Source organism: Macaca mulatta, chromosome 5, assembly GCF_049350105.2.
Source record: "Macaca mulatta isolate MMU2019108-1 chromosome 5, T2T-MMU8v2.0, whole genome shotgun sequence".
In the NCBI taxonomy this organism is placed as follows: domain Eukaryota; kingdom Metazoa; phylum Chordata; class Mammalia; order Primates; family Cercopithecidae; genus Macaca; species Macaca mulatta.
In genome coordinates this window covers 118,809,949-118,828,346 of record NC_133410.1, presented here as the reverse complement: position 1 = coordinate 118,828,346, position 18,398 = coordinate 118,809,949, and the positions used below count along the sequence as shown (strand labels likewise).

General features: G+C 36.8%; 1 protein-coding gene and 1 non-coding gene across 5 annotated transcripts in view; both read right to left on the bottom strand.

Annotated features, from left to right (window-relative positions):
• SEC24B (SEC24 homolog B, COPII coat complex component) overlaps positions 1-18,398 on the bottom strand; it is a 106,647-nt gene that overhangs the window by 44,660 nt on the left and 43,589 nt on the right. For 2 of the 4 annotated variants that reach the window (XM_015139009.3, XM_015139010.3), the window contains exons 4-6: positions 14,390-14,494; positions 4,955-5,035; positions 1,052-1,293 (exon numbers count right to left, since the gene is read on the bottom strand). In XM_015139009.3, coding sequence (XP_014994495.1) covers positions 1,052-1,293; positions 4,955-5,035; positions 14,390-14,494 — 428 coding nt within the window. The remainder of the gene's footprint in view (positions 1-1,051; positions 1,294-4,954; positions 5,036-14,389; positions 14,495-18,398) is intronic. The other 2 variants (XM_015139011.3, XM_015139012.3) reach the window with 1 other exon arrangement.
• Positions 7,546-7,640, bottom strand: MIR576 (microRNA mir-576). The gene has a single exon (NR_032621.1). It is a non-coding gene; the product is annotated as a microRNA mir-576 (primary transcript).

Sequence of the window (18,398 nt, the reverse complement as noted above, 5' to 3'; positions counted from 1 at the left end):
TAACTTAGGCAGATAGTGAGGGTATGTGAATCCTCAGTTAAGGCTTTTCTTTTTAATGTAAAGCAGCCCCAAACCATTCTCTAAGGAAGAGCAGCCTGTAAAGTGGAGCTGCAGACATAGACAAGCAAGCTGGCGGCCTCCAAGGGTGAATGCTGGCAGGAACTAGGGGCCAGACATGTTCAAGATGGCAGCTCCATCATTCCCTTCTCTGCCAGTCACGTGTACAGTAAAGAGCAGACAAGATGGTGCTGGCCAAGGATAATTTATTTGCATAAGAAGATTAGGGTAGGGCAACCAGCCTCTCCCCCAACGCCTCATGTAAAGGTAACAACTAATTGAACCGATCTGTGAGCCCTAAGTAAATAAGACATTGCCTCCTCAAGATGGACTATAAGATTTGGTGCATCCACCTCCAGCCAGTGTTTTCCACTTGGAGGCCCCTCTCGAGAAAGCTGTTTATCTTTCTCCTCTCTTCTGCCTATTAAACTTCCACCCATAAACTCCTCATGTGTGTCCGCGTCCTAAATTTTCCTGGCTGCAAGATGACGAACCACGGGTTTTTACCCCAGATAATGTAGCCACTTCAGCAGTAAATAAGCATGTGAACCTATGAGCATATTTATGTGTGTGGAGGCTCTCATCAAGATGAGTTATGTGTCATAAAGTTCTTTAAATGCAGGGTAGGGACCAAATCACATTTTACCTGTCATTTTCTAAGGAGAATGCCAGCTTGATAATACAAAATTTTTTTAAAAACTTAACATTTACTTAAATTTTCTGATTATAAAATTAATACTTGCAATTGCAGAGTGAAAAATAAAGATACAATGAAGAAAAATAAAATCATAGCTAATATCTTGATCTAGATTTAACCTTTTTAAAAATGTGATATTTATATTTCATTTAATCTTTTTCTACATATATACACACAAAAAAGCTGAGATCAAATTCTATGTATGTTTGATCTAGGCTGACATGTAATTCCCACCAGGAATTTGTCAGAATTAAGTTTTATAACTGTTACAATGTGTGTATACAACTGAATACATACTTGAGGATACTGCTGGAATCCAGAATATACCGGGTTACTGGGCTGTACTCCAGAAGTAAGTGGTGCTGTAGCATTCTGATAACCAGGCTGAAGTGTTGGATAGCCATAGCCAAAAGGCTTAGCCATTTTTGAAGGCTGAGGGATGACAGGAGCTACAGCTGAAGCTGGAGCTGAAGCAGAAGCAGGATCAGGTTCAGGGGCGGGATCAGGAGCAGGACTGCTTGCTGATGAAGAAAGCATATCTAAAAAATGGAAACACATGGTGTTAACAACTGAAAATCAAGACTCCACAAAGACTGGACTCCTGATCCAGTCCATAACCCCTGACATGTCCTTTTTTCTTTTTAAAGCTTTTTATTCTAAGAAATTTTGAACACACGCAAAGTAGGGAGAATGATGAACCCCATATACTTATCACTAAGCTTCAATAATTATCAATATTTTGCTAATCTTGTTTTACATGTTGTCATACGACATCTTTTTTTTTTTTCCTTTTTACAGGAGTATTTACGAGAAAACTCTACCCCATATTTTACATAATTTCACCATCTTCTTTTTAAATAGAGATAGGGTCTCCCATGTTGCCTAGGCTGGTCTTGAACACCTGTGCTCAAGAGATTTTTCTACCTTGGCCTCCCAAAGTGCGGAGCATATAGGCGTGAGCCCCTTGAGATGATAATTCTAACAGATAAGAATATATTTGTATAATACACACACACACACACACACACAAAGTTAATACAGTTTTAAAAAATGCTCTCAGCAGACACTAAGCACCACAAAACAAAGCAAGCAATAAAAAGGGTGCCAACTACTCTTTTCTCCAATTTTCTTTATCTAACCCTACCATCTATATAGAAACTAACTCTATGGAAGGAGTAGCATGTTTCCATAATCCTCTATAAATGTGCATTATTTGCAGTAGCAAAACTGTTAGTCAAGCATGAAAGATAGTGTCTAGAGGCTGGGCGCAGTGGCTCACTCCTGTAATCCCAGCACTGTGGGAGACTGAGGTGGGTGGATCATGAGGTCAGGAGTTCGAGGCCAGCCTAGCAAATATGGCAAAACCCCATCTCTACTAAAAACACAAAAATTAGCTGGGTGTGGTGGCGGGTGCCTGTAGCTCCAGCTACTCAGGAGGCTAAGGTTGCAGTGAGCTGAGATTGCGCCATTGCACTCCAGCCTGGGCCACAGGGTGAGACTCTGTATCAAAAAAAAAAAAAAAGATACTGTCTAGAATAGCGTCCTGCTCCTAGAACAATGTTTAGTATGCAATAAATGTCAAGTAAAATGTATTTAATAAATAAATGCCCTTATTTAAATTTAAAACAAAGTGGAATTAAAACAAAAAAACTGGAGAAAACTTAAATATCATATACAAAAACAATAATAATAAAAAGAAGCTCTAAAAGTTACTCTACACATAACCATTATTAACAGTTTGGCATATTGACTGTTTAGTCCTATTATGAAGTCAAATCTACAATGTGCATTCATTTTAGTTCATAAGATATCCTTCACCAGCAGCATTTGGATTCTGCAAAAATATATTCTTAGAAACTTTAACTGAATCAATCTTTTTTTTTTTTCCCTTGAGGAATCACATCTCCTTATTGGGTCTAATTCTGAAGATACATTCCTAGACATTCTGCTATCATCTTGTGCTGACTAGGCAGGGATCAGCTTACTGGCTTTCTGGTAACCTCCCAGACTTCTTAAGAGGGTAAGACCTTCAATACGGTGTCATAATCCTTAGATCTCTTGCTTGTCTCTCCTCATGGTGATGGAAACATAGGCAGAAAGTTCTTGTAACATGACAATTTATCAGCTTAAGAAATAAAAAAAATGGGGCTGGGTGCAATGAATGGCTCATGCCTATTATCCCAACACTTTGGAAGGCCGAGGTGGAAGGACTGTTTGAAGCCAGATGTTTGATACCAGCCTGGACAACAAAGTGAGACCCCATCTCTACGAAAAGAAAAAAAAAAAAAAAAAAAAAAGCTGGATATGGTGGTGTGCACCTGTAGTCCCAACTACTTGGGAGGCCGAGGAGGGAGGATGGCTTTAGTCCAGTAGTACCAGGCTGCAGTGAACCATGATCACACCACTGCACTCCAGCCTGGGTGACAGAATGAGACCTTGTCTCAAAAAAAAAAAAAAAAAAGGAAAGAGAAGGAGAAGGAGGAGGAGGAGGAGGAGAAGAGGAGGAAGGGGAGGAAGAAGAAGGAGGAGAGAGGAGAGGGAGGAGGAGGAGGAGGAGGAGGAGGAAAGAAAACTGGAGTTATAAACATGAAGGTCTAAATCTTCTCCCCTTCTTCAGGAAAGAATTCTACAGATCTATCCTAGTACCTGACATATAGTAGGCCTACAGTTCATTTAACATTACTGCTACAGATGCTCACATAGTTCTTTAATTTTGGTGCAGTGTAATAGGAAGAAAACTTGTCCAAGGTTACTGAAATACTTTCAACACATAGGATTACAAGATTAGAATTTGTTGACTGAATGAATACAAAGAAACCAAAGTCTGACTGCAGGGCCAGAATCTTTCAACTATACTACACTAGACATTTTTCGTTTCACATTAATTTAGAGTTCATGGGATACTATATGGTTGTTGATCTTTTAGTGAATTAAGCAATTCTTCTAGACTATCTTGACAAGAAATTGTTTTTGGAATGGTTTACAACTTCTTACACACACACACACACACACACACACAAACAAAATTCCTAGGGGCAAAAATCCTTAACTACAAAAAACTGAGTCATTTATTCAAGTAGTTTAAAAAAAATTTTTTTTTTTTGAGACGGAGTCTCGCTCTGTCGCCCAGGCTGGAGTGCAGTGGCGAGATCTCGGCTCACTGCAAGCTCTGCCTCCCGGGTTCACGCCATTCTGCCACCTCAGCCTCCCGAGCAGCTGGGACTACAGGTGCCCGCCACCATGCCCAGCTAACTTTTTGTATTTTTAGTAGAGACGGGGTTTCACCATCTTAGCCAGGATGGTCTTGATCTCCTGACCTTGTGATCCGCCCACCTCGGCCTACCAAAGTGCTGGGATTACAGGTGTGAGCCACCACACGTAGCAGTATTTTTAAAATATTACAAGGTAATTCCATACTGAGCTGAAAAGATTGAAGTTTTCTACTGATTCACAGAATAGTGATAGCAAGACAGTATTTTTTTTTTTTTTAAGTATAGAACATTCCCACTTCAATTAAACTTCATCCTGGATCATCAACAAAGAGATAAGAAATAAAGAGAAGGGCAAAACTGCTTTTTCTGTTAGTTTTGAAGCTTGGAATCATTAGAAAAAGAGAGACAGAGGTCAGGAGAGCAAGAAAAATCACAGTATAAGATATTAAAATGAAATGATAGTTTTTTCTTTCAATACTATCCACTCCTGTACTTGAATGTAATGGCTAAAGTGATTTCAGATATGGTTAAAAGTGATGTCTCCAAAACCCACCCCCAAGTTGGGGGTAGCATCTATTTACCTACTAGAGGCAGCCAGAAGCCACTGAGGGAGCAAAGAGTCAAAGACTATATTCAGAGGCTGGTTGAAAAGAATTCAAAGACCTAAGCATGAGATTAGAAATATAAAATTTATTTAAGGAGCAGTTATTCTTTAAAAAGAAGGGGAAAGAAGAGAAAAGCTATTGACAATCTTTTAGAAAAAGAGTATGATAACAACAAAAAATAATAGCCCCAGAAACAACCTTCATAGTTGTTAGTGACAATTAATGCTATTAAGTTGCGGCTGAGAAGTGCCAGAAAAATGTTCTTTTTTTTCTTGTTAAAAATATAGCCTGCTATTTTGTGTAATACATGTTCACATTTGAAAGCAATTGATGGTCAATAACTTTTAAAATGAAGAACAAGCAAGCACAAAACAACAAATTACCTGGGTAACTGCCTCCTTCCAGGGCATCATAACTGTTGGGCATTGGAGAAGCACTGCTTGTGGTAGAAGAGCTGTCAACACCTAAAAAGAAAACCAAAACATCTACTAGGTTTAAAATGACAAAGTATCTTAAAGCAGCCTTTGGCAATTTTGAAAAAGATGTTTTTGCTGAACTAGGAAAATTCCTGATTCTAGTAAAAAAGTGAAATGATTGATGTCTAGAGACATTTTAAAAACCAATGAATTTCTGTTAAGAATAGAAGATGAGAGTGGAGAGAAAATGAAGCCGATGAGTGGGATAAAATTCAGTTAAACATGTAAGGCATCTTAGAGAAGAAAAGATATTAAACTATTAAAAGTAGTCAAACATATATATAAAAATTTGAGGTTGATAGAAATGTTAATATAGTCACATCTTAAGGATTACATCTACCAAATATATTTTATCATTAATGATAAATACTAAATACATTTTATCAATCTTAGGGTATATTAAGGTAATTAAATTTTAATGACTTTTATTTATATCATAGCGCACTGTTTGAGACATTGATAAATGAGGAGTCTGTAGCTTAGGTTGCTATCTGGCATGCTACTAAGCTTTTCTGTGTCTTTTCTATAGCTGCAGAATAGAGATTAAATAATACCTGCCATATTTAATAAGGTAATATAAATGAAAGGCACACTAATTTATATAAATGTTAGACTACAAGAATTTTTATTATGTGTGCTCATTCAAAACCTGTTAAGATGAGAATTCAGTAGCAATTTATGATGAAATCTGGTCACAGGTCACATGAATAGAACAAACAATATACTTCTTCCATTCATTCAACACATATTTTGAGACCTACAATTATCCTAGGTACATATGCTAGAGTATATTATGATGAAGAAAACAAAAAATCTGCATGATCCCTCTATTATGTTACAAATCTTGCTCTGTTTCACAGTAAGACAAAATTCTGTGCTACAGAAGTTATCCTTTGCTCTTAATACCAATATTATAACTGGTATTTAAACGACATTTAGGTTAATTTTCAACTGTGATAGGAAAAGAACAGGTATGTATAATTATCTTTCATTGAATAATTTTAGATAAACACGAGAATTAGGTATACTGACTCAGGGCATAACAGCTAATGCTTTTTGTGTAGGAATATTTTCTTATTAGCAAAGAACATGATTTGGAGGCAAAGACTGCAGTTACCTCAACTCCATTATTTACTTGCTATATAACCTTGTGGTTTTTTTCTCCTGAGAATAAGTGAAGGTAACTTGCTATATAACTCTTCTGCAAAATGCTAACGATTTTTTAAATGTCCTATGTGTGGTTTTTTATGTTCTTACAAGGTCTAAATGAGACAGTGGATATGAAGACACCCATAAAATAAGTAATAGGTAGAAGACACTAATATTTACGAAGTGCCTTCTTCGTGATAAGTAGAACAATTTTGCACATATATTTTTCCTCTTAATAAATTAATGGAAAATAACGCCCTTTCCTTTTTGTTCCTTTTATTTGTGAATTTTAAACTAAAGCAGAATGCTGATATATCAGGTCAAAAGTCTCCAAATATTCATCAACAGATGAATGAATAAACAAAATATGGTGTATCTATAAAATGGGATATTTAGCCATAAAAATGAAGTATAGATGCACCCTACAATGTGAATGAAACCTGAAAATTTGCCTAAGTGAAATAAATCAGACAGAAAAGATCATATATATTATATAATTCTATTTATATGACATATCCAGAATAGGTAAATCCATAGAGACAGAAAGTAGATGGTTGTTGCCAGGGGCTGGGGGGAGGGGAAAATGGGGAGTGACTGAGTGTAGGATTTTCTTTTGGGATGATGAAAATGTCTAGTACTTCACAAAGTTAGATTGAGCTAAATAGAAGTAGGGATTACACAACACTGTACATGTATTAAATGCCACTGAATGATACACTTTAAAACAGTTAATTTTATGTTATATATATTTTTACCTTAATAAAACTAAACAATTTACCATGACGTTTCAATGGGGAAATAATATTCTTTTCAGCAAATGGTGCTGGAACAACCAGGCATATCCACATGCAGAAGAACAAAGCTGGACCCCTTCCTTACACCTTACACTACAACTAACTCAAAATGGATCACAGACATAAAATGTAAGTGCTAAAACTACAAAACTCTTAGAATATAGGAATAAATCTTCATGACTAAATGAATTTTAAGATATGACATCAAAGGTACAAGCAACAAAAGAAAAAAAATAACTTGGACTTCATCAAAATTAAGAACTTTGTGCTCTAAAGGTTACCATATCTTCAAGAAGTAAAAAGACAACCCACAGTATGAGTAAATATTTGCAAATCATATATCTGATAAGGGGTTAATGTTCAGAATATGTAACAAATTCTTACAACTCAACAATAAAACAACAAATAACCAAATTTAAAATGGGCAAAAGATACTTATCCAAAGAAGATAAAACAAATGACCAATAAACACATGAAAAGACACTCAACATCACTATCCATTAGGAAAATGAAAATCAAAACAACGAGATACCACTTTACATCCACTAGGATGTATTATAACCAATCCAATGAGGATTCCAATTTTTCCACATCTTTGCCAAAACTTATTACCAAAGATGTGGAGAAATTAGAATCCTCACTGGATTGTAAAATGGTGCAGTTACTTTGGAAAACAGTTTGGCAGTTTCTCAAAAGTTAAATACAGAGTTCTGACCCAGCAATTCTACTCAAGAGAAATGAAAACAGAAACCCACACAAAAACTTGTCGACAAATGTTCACAGCAGGATTATTCGTAACAGCCAAAAAGTAGAAACAACCCAAATGTCCATCAACTCATGAATGGATAAATAAAATGTGATATATTCACATATGGAATTTTTTTGGCAACAAAAAATCATAAAGTACTGACATATGCCATAATGTGGATGAACCTAGAAAATATTATGGTAAGAGAAAGATGCAAGTAACAACCACATATTATATGATCTCTACATATAAAATGTTCAAAATAGACAAATCTATAGAGACAGAGGATTAATGGTTGCCTAGAGCTTTGTGTGGCTGTGCGGGGAGGGTAGAATGGGAAGAATGCTAAAACGTATGAAGTTTCTATTTTGGGGTGAAGAAAATGTTCCGGAACTACATAGTAGTGATGGTTGCTACTTTGTGAAAATGCTAAAAACTGCAGAACAGCACGACTTAAATAGGTGAATTTTATGGTATGTGAATTATTTCCCAAAACTGCTATTAAAAATATCATGGGAATTCTAAGAAAAACTTTTAAATGTATATATCAAGAAATAACCACTCTTGAAAAAAAATAAAGTCCAAAGATAAAAGATTACTTATACATCCACTTATTCCAAAGAACATACTATTACTCAATTATGCTGTTTAGCTTCTTTCATGTCAAATCAACTGCTAATATTTTAAAGATTGTTCATTTTAATAATGCTATAAGCTTTAAAGTATTAATTTTTTATTCTATTTTGTTTACTAGTTTGAAATCTGCTAGTTCACTTTAAATTCACTTTCAGAAGAAAAAATAACTGCAAATCTCTATTTTTGAACTTGTCAAAAATAGCAAAGCAATGTTACAAACCCAAATAAATCAGTAAGATAAACAGACTCATGACATTTTGCTATTTAGATTAATGCATTCTAATTAATGCATTAATTAGAGGTCATGCCATTACTGGCAAAAAAATCAAAAAGGTATTTTTAAAAAACAGTACCTTATTGAAAACTTGTATGTTAACATTCTGAACATGCTTAAAAACAACCTTCACTAATTTCCCCACCATCTTAGTGAATAAGGTCTAAATGCCTTCACATTGTCATAAAACAAACTTCAAAAATTTGGCTTCTACTTGTCCTTTTCACCTGCATCTCTCACCTGTCCCTTTACCATCCTCCTTGTTTTACCTTATGATGCAGTTACACCCAACTTCTGACTCTTGACCCAATACTACATTTTTTCTTCTGTTTATGCATGATGCATGTTGGTCTGTTAGCCATAATTTCCTTTCTCCACATGACAAATTACTAATCATCCTTCAAATTTCAAATCCTTTGTCAAACTTTTCCTGTATGCCCACAGAAAATCATTTCCTCTCCTATGCAGGGGCACATTCTCAACCCTGAATTAATACACTTTTCTTTTCTCTTTTTTTCTTGAGACAGAGTCTCACTCTTGTCACTCAGGCTGGAGTGCAGTGGCGTGATCTCGGCTCATTGCAACCTCTGTCTCCCAGGTTCAAGTGATTCTCCTGCCTCAGCCTCCAAAGCAGCTGGGATTACAGGCGCCGGCCACCACGCCCGGCTAATCTTTGTATTTTTAGTAGACATGGGGTTTCACTATGTTGGCCAGGCTGGTCTCAAACTCCTGACCTCAGGTGATCCGCCCATCTCGGCCTCCCAAAGTGCTAGGATTACAGGCGTGAGCCACCATGCCCGCTTACACCTTTCAAGTTGTACTGTAATCATATGGTATCTGTTTCCCTATCATGTAAGTATTTGATGGCCACAGCTACGCTAATATATTGATCTTTGGAATCCTGATAGCAAGCAAAATACTGCTTTCAGCATACAAACTGGTTTCCACTCAATCAATAGCTTTGGTACTTGTCCCATGCTTAATGCCTAGATAGTATCGATTTGCCTCAGTCACTTCACATTGCAATTAGTGATATTAAGTATTCTGAGATCAAATGGGGGTTAAGTATGAAACGCAGTAGTTGGAAGCAATTTTCTCTCATTCTTTTACTGGCTCTACATTACAGCTTGAAAGAAGAAAAAAGGAAAGAGAAAAAGAGAGGGAGCTGAAATCTAAAGAAGTAACGAGGAGAACAGATAAGAATAGCTCAGAATCCTTGAAGCTAGGGAAGAGTATCAGAAAGCAATTAAGCCTTTAAAAAAAAAGGCTTAAGCTGTTCTCTCTCTCTAAAAGACAAGCAATATGGGTCAACAAAGGTAATATACTTACTAGTATTGCTAAACTTTTTGAAATTAACCAGATAATCTGAGATTTCCTCATGTCCACTCCCTACCAGTTGAGGGAAAATAGACACCTGACATCTCTGAGCTACTCATTAGTAACAACAGATCTCATAATAACACCTCCTCCACAGGGCTACAATTACAACTTAACAGATATCACAGGTGTAACAGATATTAGCAAGAGACTCAGGAAATGTTCTTCCTGTTCTCTTTTCCCTCAATCTCCAAACAGTGCTACAGAGTGGGAAAAAACAAAACAAGACAAATACTTCCTGATAGATTTTCCAATTGTTTTTTTTCCTCAGCTTTCAGCCAAACTTTCCTCAATACTTAACACTGCTAACACAATGCCTTCTGATTCTCCAATCTGCTGGTTGATTTTTCATCACAGTTCAATGAAATTTTTTCAAAGTTGGAGAACAATCCCACATAAACTAAACACACAAAAATCTCACAAATAAAGGGAATAAATGTCACTGAAATGCTTAAGAAGTAAAGCACTCCAAATCGCTACTTTATTAGACACTTACATGTAATCCCCACACCAATTTCAGCCACTTTCTTTTACCTCTGTACATATGAAAAAAATTATTGTAACTGGGCAGGGTTTAAAAAAATAAAATTCCTTTTAAAGCTAGACTTTCTTCCCATCCCACCACTGAGAATGTTTCTTTAATTTGCAACCAACAAAGATATTATTTTATAAAACCATGAATACAGAACACCAAGACTATAGTAAAAACGCCAATAATATAGTCTTATTTTGTGAAACAGAAAAAAACACAGGAGTAAGATAACATCTAAGTTTAATACTGTAGTGACTACCGTCACGTGCCCTTTACTTCCCACCTACTCTGGTGGTTTATGTTCTCTCACTGGATAGGAAGACACCTTCTTTTTCATACTTTCCTGCAGAGAGACCTCAGTTTGAATCCCTACTCTGCCTACTGAGCAGCTGTGTGACCACAGACAAATGTTACTTAACCTGTTCAGGCTGCAGTTAATTCATCTGTAAAATACAGTTGATTATTTCTGCCTTGCAGAATTGTTGAGAAGAACAGACAAGAACACAATTTCAATGCTGGTAACGACAGCTAATCTTTCTGAGTGTTCACCATTTGCCACACACTGTTCTAAGCTCTTTACAAACAACATCTTCAATCCTTAAAACAACTATATGTAATTGTTAGCATCATTATCACAAAGCTAGAAAGTGACAAAGTCGGGATGTGAGTCTAGAAAAACTGACACAAAAGCTCTGTACTGCTATGACAGGCATTCAGTAAATGCTAAAAATGTTAGGTATTATTAAAATCCAAATGTCATAAAAACTCAAGAATTTTAAATTTATAATATACTCAAGAAAAATAATAAACAAGACATTAGAAAAAAGCCATAAATGCTAAAATTTTTTTTTTTTTCTTTGTGAGACAGAGTCTCACTCTGCCACCCAGGCTGGAGGGCAGTGGCGAGATCTTGGCTCCCTGCAACCTCTGCCTCCCAGATTCAAGCGATTCTCCTGCCTCAGCCTCCAGAGTAGTGGGGACTATGGGCGTGCGTCACCACACCTGGCTAATTTTTGTATTTTTAGTAGAGATAGAGTTTCACCATTTTGGCCACACTGGTCTCCAACTCCTGATCTCAGGTGATCTACCTGCCTCGGCCTTCCAAAGTGCTTGGATTACAAGCATGAGCCACTGCACCCAGTCGCCAAATCTTTCTGATCTTTTTTTTTTTTTTTTTCTTTTTTGGAGAACAGAACATTTACATAGTCTCAAAGAATCTCCCCACAAATTACTTATTAATTTTAACAGGGAAAAATAGTAACTTTATGGTGGAGAAACCTGGCAGATACCACCTTATTCAAATAATAGAAGTTAACCTCATCAATATGAGAACAAATTGACACCATGTGCCTCAAATAGGATGCACTGAGAACACAACATTGCTTTAGTGATAATCCTCAGAAAAATGCATGATCTGAATTGTAATCACGAGGAAACCTCAGATAAACCCACATAAGGGAACATTTTACAAAATAACTGGTCTGTACTCTTTGAAAATGTTAAGGCAAGGAAAGAGAAAGGCTAACGAACTGTTGGAGACTGAAGAACTCTAACATGACAACTAAATTCAATGCATGATCCAGATTGGATCCTGGACTATGAAAATAGCTATAAAAGATCTACTTGAGACAACTGAGATTTGACAATGAACTGTGTTATCAGCTATTATTGCATCAATGCTCAATTTCTTGATAACTGTATTTTGGCTATGTAAGACACCTACCTTATGATTAGGAAATATAAATAAAGTATTAGCGGTAAAGTTCATGATGTCTCCAATTTACTTGCAAATGGTATAGAAAAAAATACATTGATAAAGAATTATAAAGCAAGTGTGGCAAAAATGGTTTATCTGGGTAAAGTGTACATGAGGGGTTCTTTTACACTTCTGTGAGTTTGAAATTTTGTTAAAATTTAAAATTACAAAAAAAATTTCAGAAACATAGATGGGTACTTACATATCTAGAGCAAGAAAAATTATTTCCCACCACTCCCAATTTGTATCCCCTCAAGTCGCATATAATGATTTACATATTTTTAAATGCACAGGAAATAGAAATTTTTTGTTAAAATGATTGTAGAACAGATCTTCCCATTTAGAACAGGAGAATTATGGTCACATATAATAACTTGAAAGATCATCACTTATTGGTTCAGTCTTAAACTATAGGTTGAGCATCCCTAATGTGAAAATCCAAAATCTTAAAATGCTCCAAAATCCAAAATTTTATGAGGGCTGACGTGACACCACAAGTGGAAAATTCCACACCTGACCTCATACGACAAGTCGCAGGCAAAACTCTGTATCATGTACAAAATTATTAAAAATATTGTACAAGACCGGGCCCTGTGGCTCACGCCTGTACTCCCAGCACTTTGGGAGGTAGAGGCGGGCAGATTATGAGGTCAGGAGATCAAGACCATCCTGGCTAACACGGTGAAACCCTATCTCTACTAAAAACACAAAAAATTAGCCAGGCGTGATGGCAGGCGCCTGTAGTCCCAGCTACTCGGGAGGCTGAGGCAGGAGAATGGTGTGAACCCAGGAGGCGGAGCTTGCAGGAAGCCGAGATTGCTCCACTGCACTCCAGCCTGGGCAACAGAGCAAGACTCCATCTCAAAAAAAAAAAAAAAAAAAAAAAATATATATATATATATATATATATAGTACAAGCCTGGTGAGGTAGCTCATGCCTGTAATCCCAGCACTTTGGGAGGTTGAGGTGGGTGGATTCCCTGTGTGCAGGAGTTCGAGACCAGTGTGGGCAACATGATGAAACCCCATCTCTACAAAAACTACAAACATTAACTGTGTAGGGTGACCTATAGTCCCAGTAGTCCCAGTTACATGGGAGTTGAGACAGGAGGATGGTTTGAGCCTGGGAGGCGGAGGTTGGCGTGAGCCATGATTGTGCCACTGCACTCCAGCCTAGGGGACAGAGTGAGATTCTGTCTCAAAAATAAAAAACAAAACAAAAAACAAAAAATACATATAGTACAAAATTACCTTTAGTTTATATGCACAGGTGTATATGAAACATAAATGAATTTAGTATTTAGACTTGAGTCCCATCCTCAAGCTATCTATGTATTTGCAGCAAATATTCTGAAATCTCAAAAAATCTGAAATTTGAAACACTTCTGGCCCCAAGCATTTCAGATAAAGGATATTCAACCTGTATTAGAATTAATGGAGGAACTGAACTGCTTAATTTTTAGCAGTGTTCTACCTATCAAAGGCAGAAAAAGATATTAAACAGTTTGCAACACATAACCATATGCACAACTTCTTCAACTAGCAAGATATGTACTACTTCATGAAGCAGGAAAATAACTACAAATTCTGGGCCTTCCAAATACATGACAAGAAGAGCCAAAAGGACCTCACTAAAACACTGTCCTATTTCTCTATCCCTATTATAAAATCCGCATGGCTTATTTTGATTAGACTAAAGTAGCATGCAAAGCAGAAAATGAAGCATTATTCCTAAAATGATGCTAGAGCAATCATCAGCCAAAAGCTTCAGTCAGGATTCATTATTTTGCATGTGACATGGAAGGAAACGCATTTCTGAAAGAAGAATGCACTCTACTATCATGAAAGAGGTATTCTGATTCTATTATTTACAATATGGCAAAGATGCCTAAAGGAGGAAAAACAAAACAAACACACACCTCATTTTATGTGACACACCTTCTATAATGCAAACCTCGTAAGTTCATCATGCTAAATCTTCAAAGACTCTTTTTTAAAAGGCTAAGAAAGACTGTAGAAATAAAAAGAAAACTTGAGCAGGAAAAGATCAAGAACTGGTGTAAAGCTAAAGCAGACCTGCTTCCTCATCCTCCTCCTCCTCTTCCTCATCATCGGAAGTTGATGACAAGGGAGTTGGTGCGGAGCTAGCTTGGTTATTAACATATTCACCATACTGCATGCCTGTAAAGTGGAAAGCACAAACATAAGAGTCAAACCAACAGGAAAGATGAGAAATAAAATTTTGACATTGCATTAAAAGTGAGAAAGAATTCTGACATTCCAAAGAACATCCCAACATGCATATTAATATTAGCAAATTTATTATCAAAACTAGAACCATTAGAAAATCTCTGCAAAGCAGTTTAGTAAAAGCAGCTTTAATATGAACTGGCTTAAGTGTGAAAAGGTATCTATCATGTATTGTCCAATACAGTTAGTATTTAGGAAGCTGCAATAATATTCTCTGAAAAGTTTACTGAACTCTATACATGTTTATTTTCTTTGACCTTATGGCCCTGTGATATATTTCCTTTGGGACTGTGCATTTTCGGTGGGCAGTGATCATTATAGTGAACTGATTTTGTACAGCATACAAAACACATACTTGGTACCTTCCTTCTGCTAATGTTACCTTGATGGTAAACTCAGTTCCCATAACAGAAAAAGAATGACAGTTAAAGAAAAAAACTGTATTCGGCATAGTTCTCTGCTAACAGTAGATACTCTGGGAGTGGGGGGTCGACGGGGCAGGGGGGCTGGGAGACTTATTAACTGTGACCATACAAGTGTGAGAATTACAGAAAACTGAATTTTCTGAGACAGCCAGTCATGTCAGTGTCATCCTATTGCCTACATGTGAGTCTGAAGCAGGTGATTAAGACTGATCCTTTGTGAAATACACCAAGAGAAGGCAGATTCTGTGGAAAAGGGCATAATAAACTGATAATGGTAACTGTATACTACCTCCCTTTAAAAAATGTAATTGGGTATTTCTATTATTTGATCTGGTAGAATCAGGACTTTAAAAATTAACATCTATACAATTTTTAACAGGGAAAATAAAATAATCTTAATAGAAAAAGAAGGCTGGGCGCAGTGGCTCATGCCTGTAATCCCAGCAGTTGGGAGGCTGAGGCGGGTGGATCATGAGGTTAAGAGATTGAGACCATCCTGGTGAAACCCCATCTCTACTAAAAATACAAAAATTAGCTGGCCGTGGTGGCGCACGCCTGTAGTCCCAGCTACTCGGGAGGCTGAGGCAGGAGAATCGCCTCTCCCGGGAGGCAGAGGTAGCAGTGAGCAGAAATTGTGCCACTGTACTCCAGCCTAGTGACAGAGCGAGACTCCATCTCAAAAAAAAAGAAAAAGAAAACACTTCATAAATAAGAATAAACATCCTTGTACGGAAAATCTCACAGCTCTACTTTGAAAAAAAAGAAAAAAGAAAGCCCAAAAACATAGTGGGGATTTTCAAGAACATTTCCTAATATTGGGGGTACAACGAAGCCCTGCCTGGCCAAAATCACATGCATGGTAGTGCTTTAACGCTTTCTTTATTTTTTTTTCAGGTGACTAGCATACTTGATTAGCATGGGTAAACAACTCTTCTCTAGAGTAAGAAAAAAGCTATTAAGAAAAAAATTTGAGTTGGTAGAAGCAAAGGTTAAACTGTAGATGAATGAAGCTTTGATCTTTCAACAATGACTAAAAAGTCATGGAAAAATCTGCTAGCTTTGCTGAAACATCTTTTAAAATTGGTAAAATAGCAGCATCACAAATTCATCTGGGAAAATAAAAATCAACGTAAAATAGGTTCAGGTAATACAAGAAACAAACTTAATACCAAAAACAAATTCAGAGTGGCACATTCTTCTGACAAAAAAAGCCCAATTAAAATAAAAATTTGAGCCAAGCACAATGGCTCATGTCTATAATTTGAGCACTTAGGGAGGCTCAGGCAGGAGTATCACTTGAAGCTGGGAGTTCAAGACCAGCCTGGGCAACATATTGAGACCCCCCATCTCTGTAAAAAGTAAAAAACAAATTAGCCAGGCAAGGCACCCTGCTCTAGGTTGGGTATAGCACATATGGACTACAACAAATGGGGAGCTACAGCCGGCAAGGGGTTGACAGCCAAGTCATCTATTCCAGGATACGTGAATGCTTCCTGAAGTGCCTCTAATTCAGATTCTCTCTAAGAGCCAAACTCTATGTATGAGATACAAAGCTCAAATATATAAGGTGGTAAAATACGACATCCTTTCCCAGAGCTCAGCCTGAAACTCACTGTAGAAATGTATGTACACTGAGTATCTACTCTACCACCACCAAATGGAAAAGAAATGTTATATCATAATTTATTCTATCTTAACCAGAGCTTCCAAGGTATAAATCTACTAAACCAAGAAACATGAAACACTTTATAGACTCTAACATGACGTAGCACTCTGTTATTCAAAGGGTCCCAATATTTTCAAAAAGACATTTAGTTTAAATTACCTACCATTAAAGTACCCTCAGGCAAACCTTTCCAGGAGAACATATCGTTGGTGCTGCTTAATATTCTTCAGTGTTCCCTAGATACAGCTATACCGGGAATAAATCAAACTAATCTTAACAGAACAAATCTCTTGTGGAGATTAGCTTTTTTAAATTCAGGAGTTCAGACTTTTGAGTAGCTGCTCTCTTTCCTGAACTGGAAACCAGGTGTACACACTAGAAGACTTTTCAAGGGTCCCCACAAAAGAATGGTTTTAAGGAAATCAATTTTCAGATGTCGATTCCCATAAATACTCTCTTTCCTCAAACTTATCCACCTAAAAAAGTGCCCGTGTTAATGACAGCCTTTCTTTTACTTTACAAAGGAAACACATGACCTTAGTTTATCCTAATTCTTACTATGACACATTGCTCTAATGTATACAAGCCTCTTATATAAAGTACACAGTAGGAAATACTGAACAGAGAAAGAGCATGACATTGTGGATAAAGATGGGGACTCTGGGTTCAACTCCAGGTTCTATCACTTACTACTGGTATGTCCTTGAGCAAGTTACTAACCTCTGTTCTTCACTTACATTATCTATAAAATGGGGTAAAACTTCAAATGGTTGTGGTAAGGATTAAATGAGCTAATATATTTCAAATGCTTAGAATGGTGCATGACACATACTAAATATGAAATAAATGTGAGCTATATCACTAACTTCAAAAACATCTTTTTGTATATATTGAATTAAAATTATTTTCAGCTGTTCTTTTTAGGACACATCGTTAGAAAAAAAAAACCTCCCACTAACCTGACTGGCGCACTCAGTCCTACTAATTATTTTACTTATTTTTTATTTTTATTTTTATTTTTATTTTTGAGACGGAGTCTTGCTCTGTCGCCCAGGCTGGAGTGCAGTGGCATGATCTCAGCTCACTGCAACCTCTGCCTCCCCAGTTCAAGCGATTCTCCTGCCTCAGCCTCCCAAGTAGCTGGGATTACAGGCGTGTGCCACCATGCCCAGCTATTTTTTTTATATTTTTAGTAGAGACGGGGTTTCACCATGTTGGCCAGGCTGGTCTCGAACTCCTGACGTCAAATGATCCACCCACCTTCGCCTCCCAAAGTGCTGGGATTACAGGCGTGAGCCACCATGCCTGGTTGTAATTATTTTAAAAACAAATGGAGTACTTCCTAGGACTACCAAGTGTTTTTAAGACATACTAAAACTCACAGATAAAAATTCTGTGATTTCAGAGTCAATGTGACATGTGCAATAAAATATTTTACAACCTTTTCATGATAAAATATAGTCAATTCTTAATTTTTATATTTTATAAAATATTTAACACTTTCTACATCTTTTTAACAAAAAAATATTTACCAACAAGTGCATCTGTTAGTACTTAGTAGTATATGCTTTGTTATGTTTTGAGGACTGCTTCTGCCAATCAGGTTATACGGAGATATCATCCATAAAATAAACGGCCTGTATCACAGCTTGTTTTTGATAAAAACACATTTATAGGGTATGGTAGCCAGGCACAGTGGCTCACACCTGTAATCTCAGCACTTTGGGAGGCCAAGGCAGGAGAA